The sequence below is a fragment of the Nerophis lumbriciformis genome, linkage group LG11 (assembly GCF_033978685.3).
Source record: "Nerophis lumbriciformis linkage group LG11, RoL_Nlum_v2.1, whole genome shotgun sequence".
In the NCBI taxonomy this organism is placed as follows: domain Eukaryota; kingdom Metazoa; phylum Chordata; class Actinopteri; order Syngnathiformes; family Syngnathidae; genus Nerophis; species Nerophis lumbriciformis.
In genome coordinates, this window is record NC_084558.2 from 23,351,226 (window position 1) to 23,357,623 (window position 6,398).

Below are 6,398 nucleotides of genomic sequence, written 5' to 3' on the forward strand. Positions count from 1 at the left end.
CTGGGATGAGAATCAGCACCTCCAAGTCCGAGTCCATGGTTCTCGCCCGGAAAAGGGTGGAGTGCCATCTTCGGGTTGCGGAGGAGACCCTGCCCCATGTGGAGGAGTTCAAGTACCTCGGAGTCTTGTTCACGAGTGAGGGAAGAGTGGATCGTGAGATCGACAGGCGGATCGGTGCGGCGTCTTCAGTAATGCGGACGCTGTATCGATCCGTTGTGGTGAAGAAGGAGCTGAGCCGGAAGGCAAAGCTCTCAATTTACCGGTCGATCTACGTTCCCATCCTCACCTATGGTCATGAGCTTTGGGTTATGACCGAAAGGACAAGATCACGGGTACAAGCGGCCGGAATGAGTTTCCTACGCCGGGTGACGGGGCTCTCCCTTAGAGATAGGGTGAGAAGCTCTGCCATCCGGGGGGAGCTCAAAGTAAAGCCGCTGCTCCTCCACATCGAGAGGAGCCAGATGAGGTGGTTCAGGCATCTGGTCAGGATGCCACCTGAACGCCTCCCTAGGGAGGTGTTTAGGGCACGTCCGACCGGTAGGAGGCCACGGGGAAGACCCAGGACACTTTGGGAAGACTATGTTTCCCGGCTGGCCTGGGAACGCCTCGGGATCCCCCGGGAAAAGCTGGACGAAGTGGCTGGGGAGAGGGAAGTCCGGGCTTCCCTGCTTAGGCTGCTTCCCCCGCGACCCGACCTCGGATAAGCGGAAGAAGATGGATGGATGGATGGATGTCCTTAATAATTTTGACAAAATAATAGAATGGAAAATGACACAATATGTTACTGCATATGTCAGCAGACTAAATTAGGAGCCTTTGTTTGTTTACTTACTGATAAAAGACAAGTTGTCTTGTATGTTCACTATTTTATTTAAGGACAAACTTGCAATAATAAACATATGTTTAATGTACCCTAAGATTTTTTGTTAAAATATAGTCAATAATGCAATTTTTTGTGGTGAAAAGTATCGAAAAGTACCGAAAAGTATTGAAATAATTTTGGTACCGGTACCAAAATATTGGTATCGGGACAACACTAATGTGCACAATTGAATAGGTTAGTTGTTCAGACAGTAATGTATTTACATAAGTTTGGACTGGGGTATGTCGTTTCTTAATGAGGAAACCGTTAAAGCCTCTTGTATTGATATTACCATTTAAGCTACCGAGCAAGTGCGATTATCAATCACAGATTTTCAGTCATTTTAATTCAAAACGTAATTACTAACAGTCAGGGGTTTTACCGTGATTTATCATTAGTACCATTTACCGTTACTTCGCTAGCCGCAAACTAATGCAAGGAAATGAATCGAACTTCATAAAGTGCCTTTCTACACAGTGATTCAACTTAATAGGTTTTTATTCACACACACACACACACACACACACACACACACACACACACACACACACACACACACACACACACACTCACACACACATTACTATATTTAGGAACCAAATAAGCATCAAAGAGATAAATTATGCTTTAATGGCCAAATACCATCAAGTAATATTTCAGGCTTACTTGTGAAAGGTAATACCATTTTATCTGGTTTGGACTATTACTACACCCATTGGTACAATTCCATGCAGCATGTTAAAGAGGCATCTTTTCTTCTTGTGCTTGCCACATCCAATATGGTGGCAACTTTGAGTACAATGAATGTGGCGTGTATGTATATGTCTATTTGACACATTGCCGTTTTAGGGACGTCATATGCTGCATGGGATAGGCGCATGACTGTCACATGACCACCACAGCAAAATGTTTACGACACATTACATATCAATACTTAATGCGTTCAATTCCAGCGCAATTAAAACTGTATGGGACAGCTTTTGGCAACATGTATGTTGTCATGTTGTGTTAGTGGATATCTGATAATGTGTCGTAATTGGGGCTATCAAATGATTATTTGTTCGAATCGGATTAATGACATTTTGGAATTCGGATTAATCATGATTAATCACTTGTTTGCTTCAGAAAAGACGCACGCATGTGAAATGTCCGCGAAAACGTGGATATCCACATTTTTAAACATTGATTTTCACGTCAAAATATCACTTAAGGGCTTTTGGTTTTCTTAATGAAATTGAAATAAAAATACGATCTAAACACAATTTTTTGAACGCTCCCCTCAGCCGCAGGTACTCGCTGTTCCTCTTTTTGCAGGACAGGGAGACGATCAGAAGCACTGAAACAAGCTCGCTACTTAGCTAACCTTCTAGCTGGCTTACTTGTTGTTGCCTCCGTTCGCTCTCCGAGCTACAATGTTGATGGCTTCCTACCTTTTTTGCATTCATCTTTGCGCTGCGCTGGGTGCACCTCCAAGAGCGCACCTGCGCGCGCCGCTGCGGCAGGCAGCTACAATCGATCTGCAATCTGCACACCTGTCGCTGATGAGCTCTCTGGGCTTCTTAAGCCAGTACAGACCTGCGTTCCGGGCCAGAACGTAGCGATCTGTTCCAGTACAGTAAGCCGACTCATCAAGCTTTATGCACACACTCTCTCTGTTTTCTCCTCTTCCATGTTCATTTGTCTCTTCTTCCCTTGTCGTCTTCCAGCAGCCTTTCACGAGCGGTGTCTCTCGTCTCCCTGTATTCCCTCTGGTTCCCTGGCTGCCCCTTGGCTCTTGACCTCCCGCCTGGACACGGACTCTAACGTCTCGCCTCCTGCCCTTGACCACACGCCTGCCCACAGACCTCCGAGCCTGCCTTGCCCCCTCTGGGATTTCCGTACCTCGCTCAACACTACCGGTAACACACTACAGCTAATCTCTACACATAGTCACACATAGTCACACACCACACACATTTTGGATAAGTTCACACACTCCATTTCTATTGTATAGATAATAAATATTGAGCTAAAACGATGTCCCCGCTGTCTGTGCCGTCTTCTTTCCCTGTACCGTAGCAATTTGGATGATAGCAATCCAAACCAGTTGTAGTTCTAGAGTATGTATTAGAAGCCAGCCCGAAGGTATTTTTAACGTGACGGATTGTAAACAGAGGTCACAACACAGGAAGTTTATTACCCGAGGGGGTGTGGCTACAGGATAATTGCCAAATGGGAAATGTTTTACGAGTTCTTTGCATGCATGTTATAAAATTTTACATGACATTTTCAGTGATAATAATGTTAGTAAATGATCTACTAAAAAACTTACGTGGTACATTACATGGCACATGTGTCCAAATAACAGCCAAAAGAGGTTGATAGATGAGAACAAATATAAAGGTAAAATATAGTGTAGACATGCACACAACTGCAGTGCAGGTAGTCATTATTTTCAAAATAAATAAAATTGTCCTCTTTTTCCTACATTTACCTCTTTTTTTCTCTCAGTTTTCCTTTTTTTTCCTCAAAGGGTGCTCACATCCCTAAATGTGTACACTAATTTTATTGTCAGCATGTCATCCAGGAACGTTTTTAAATGTTGTACTTCATTTATTTGCAGAAAACTTGGTCCCAGTTTTATCTAAAGTTATTTTATTCTGTATTTTGGAGTGGAATTTGCCAGCGAGTCTTTGTACAATACGTATGCATTCATCTGGTCACTCACAGTACTGTGGTAAAGGTTAAATTGTACAGTTAAAATACATTGCATGATTATTCTAAGTCAGGGGTGTCAAACGTACGGCCCGAGGGCCGGATCAGGCCCGCGAACAGGTTTTATACGGCCCGTGTGATGAACTTGCCAAGGATAAAAATGAACCTGAAATTTTTGAATGAAAGAAACAGCTGTTGGAAATGTGTCCACTGGATGTCACAATAGTAATTATTTGTATCTTTTATAGATGATGCTATATAAGTACAAAATAAACCACATAATGTTAGTCGAGGAAAATGATCAAACTACATAAATAATATACTGTAATTGGATTTTGATATACTTTTTTTATCTTGATTGAAAATGAACACCAATGAGTTGACTGATGAACATGATCACATCATTTATTCAGAAAATATAAATAACGATAAATAAAGATAGAATACTGTTAATCGCAACATGTAAGTGTAAAATAAAAAAACCAACAACATTATGATTTGTACAATTTCAGAATGTGCTTGTTCTATTTTTAAACAAAGAAAACAATATGAAGTTGTCTTTATTTTTAAGTTATCGTGCCGTGATTTAACCACTTGGGAGTAGATTTTTCTCCATGTGGCCCCCAGTCTAAAATGAGTTTGACACCCCTGTTCTAACTCGAACCTGCTCGGTGGCCTTGTTGTTAGAGTGCCCGCCCTGAGATCGGTAGGTCGCGAGTTCAAACCCCGGCCGAGTCATACCAAAGACTATAAAAATGGGACACATGACCTCCCTGCTTGGCACTCAACATCAAGGGTTGGAATTCAGGATTCAGGATGCTTTATTATTGTCCATTCTTTAACATGTACAAGACACATAAGATCTGAAATTACCTTTTCGGCATTGGGGGTTAAATCACCAAAAATGATTCCCGGGCGTGGCCACCGCTGCTGCTCACTGCTCCCCTCACCTCCCAGGGGGTGAGGTCAAATGCAGAGGATAATTTCACCACACGTAGTACTTTGTACCAGGTGTTCAACTTTTAACTTTATGTGCACCTGCATACATGACGAATGCAACATTTCCTTGTGATCGGGGCGGTATAGCTCGGTTGGTAGCAACTTGAGGGTTCCCGGTTCGATCCTCGCTTCCGCCATCCTAGTCTTCGCCGTTGTGTCTTTGGGCAAGACACTATATCCACCTGCTCCCAGTGCCACCCGCATTGCTTTAAAAAAATGTAACTTAGATATTGGGTTTCACAATGTAAAGCGCTTTGAGTCACTAGAGAAAAGCGCTATATAAATATAGTTCACACATTCACATTAATCCCTCAAGTATGGTTCATTTTGACAACTGTAGGTTGGACTTACCTGTGTATGTTCATTTCTTGTGGAGGTTCTGTGGCTTTGTCATAGGCAACTTTGGCCAACACTCCCATGACGATGATGAAGGCGATGATCCCACAGGTGATGTAGACGGCGGTGTTGGTTTGGTCCACGTACGTCTCCTCCGTGGGAGCCTGGGACGGAGCGGCCGTCAGCACCCAGATGGGCGTCTGGTAGTTCTTACAGGCTTTCTGGTCCAGTCTGTCCTTTTTGTACTCGCAGCAGAAGCGCAGGTAGCAAGTCCCGCAGCAGTAGCGATGGTCCGTGTTGTTGCACTCGAACATTTTGTCGTACTGGCCGCTCACGTCGTAGTAACCCAGGCAGGTGTCGTGGTTGCTGACCGGCACAGGCAGCGGGGTCTTGGGCTGCGGGGCCGCCGTGGGTGCCGCTGTGGCTTTGGGAATCTTCCTGTGCGTCTGCTTGGCTTTTTTACCACCCGCAGCCGCGCTCAACACGCTCATCGGGTCCAGATAGACGAGCAGCAGCAGAATGTGTCTTATCCCCATGGCGCACACTGCAAGTCACGTCTCAGTACAGTGACAACCGGGGAAGGTTCGCTGGAGGGTTCAGTCTTGCAGAAGTTTCTCCGCCTCTTTGGGTGGTGTGCGCAGCCTTCATGCTGGGGGGAAGTCACTGGCGGTTGTCATCGCGGCCGGCAGCGGGGCGCTCTGTGGACGAGCGCATATCCAGAGCGGGAGTTGATCCGATGGAAGCCCGGGCTGGCGGGGGCTCTCTATAGGGCTTAATTGGCGGCGCTGTCCGGCGTGCTGGCGAACAGAGCTCAAGTCAAAGTTGGACTGGAAACATAAAAGCTCGTTCGGGTTTTAACTTGTTATCAGTTAAAATATCAAGCATACATTCAATTTATAAACATATAAATTATGAACACAACTTATTTTTGCGTACAGCATTATTACAAATTTCCCACTACTTTTCATCTCATATTACAATACATGTTGTCAATATTGTGTGAATATAGTCAAATTCATTAAGAAAATGCGCACCTTGCAAATGATGGACATGTGCCTACCTGTGCTAAAAGCCCCACATGGAGTCCGTGATGTCTGGTCCACGATAAAGCCAACCGTCAGCGCTGTGAGGTAAAATCCCTCTCTTTCTCTCTTTCTCTCCACTTCTCTCTTCTCCCTCCTCCCGGTTTCTTACATCACGTCGGTGCTGGCGTCAGAACTACGTTAAGTATCGGCAAATTGCACACAGCCACCTCCTTCTGCAGCAACAGACGAGCTTCCCTCCTCTTATTTGCATAATACTTAACATGCACTGTGGTTATTAACTGCAAATACCACTTTCCATATGGTACAAAATGTCTATCAACGCACACATTTTGTGCTAAACGCCTAGCGACGCCACATATATATATACTGTATATATATATATATATATATGTATGTATGTATGTATATATATATATATATGTATGTATGTATGTATATATATGTATGTATGTATGTATTTA

The 6,398-nt window shown here is 44.1% G+C and overlaps 1 protein-coding gene across 5 annotated transcripts in view; it reads right to left on the reverse strand.

Annotated features, from left to right (window-relative positions):
* The window catches only part of shisa6 (shisa family member 6), a 218,758-nt gene extending 212,701 nt beyond the window's left edge, over positions 1-6,057 (reverse strand). For all 5 annotated transcript variants that reach the window (XM_072914099.1, XM_061967050.2, XM_061967048.2 and 2 more), the window contains exons 1-2: positions 5,952-6,057; positions 4,907-5,688 (exon numbers count right to left, since the gene is read on the reverse strand). In XM_072914099.1, the coding sequence (XP_072770200.1) occupies positions 4,907-5,427 (521 nt within the window). In that variant the 5' untranslated portion in view covers positions 5,428-5,688; positions 5,952-6,057. The remainder of the gene's footprint in view (positions 1-4,906; positions 5,689-5,951) is intronic.
* Positions 6,058-6,398: the final 341 nt, after the last annotated feature.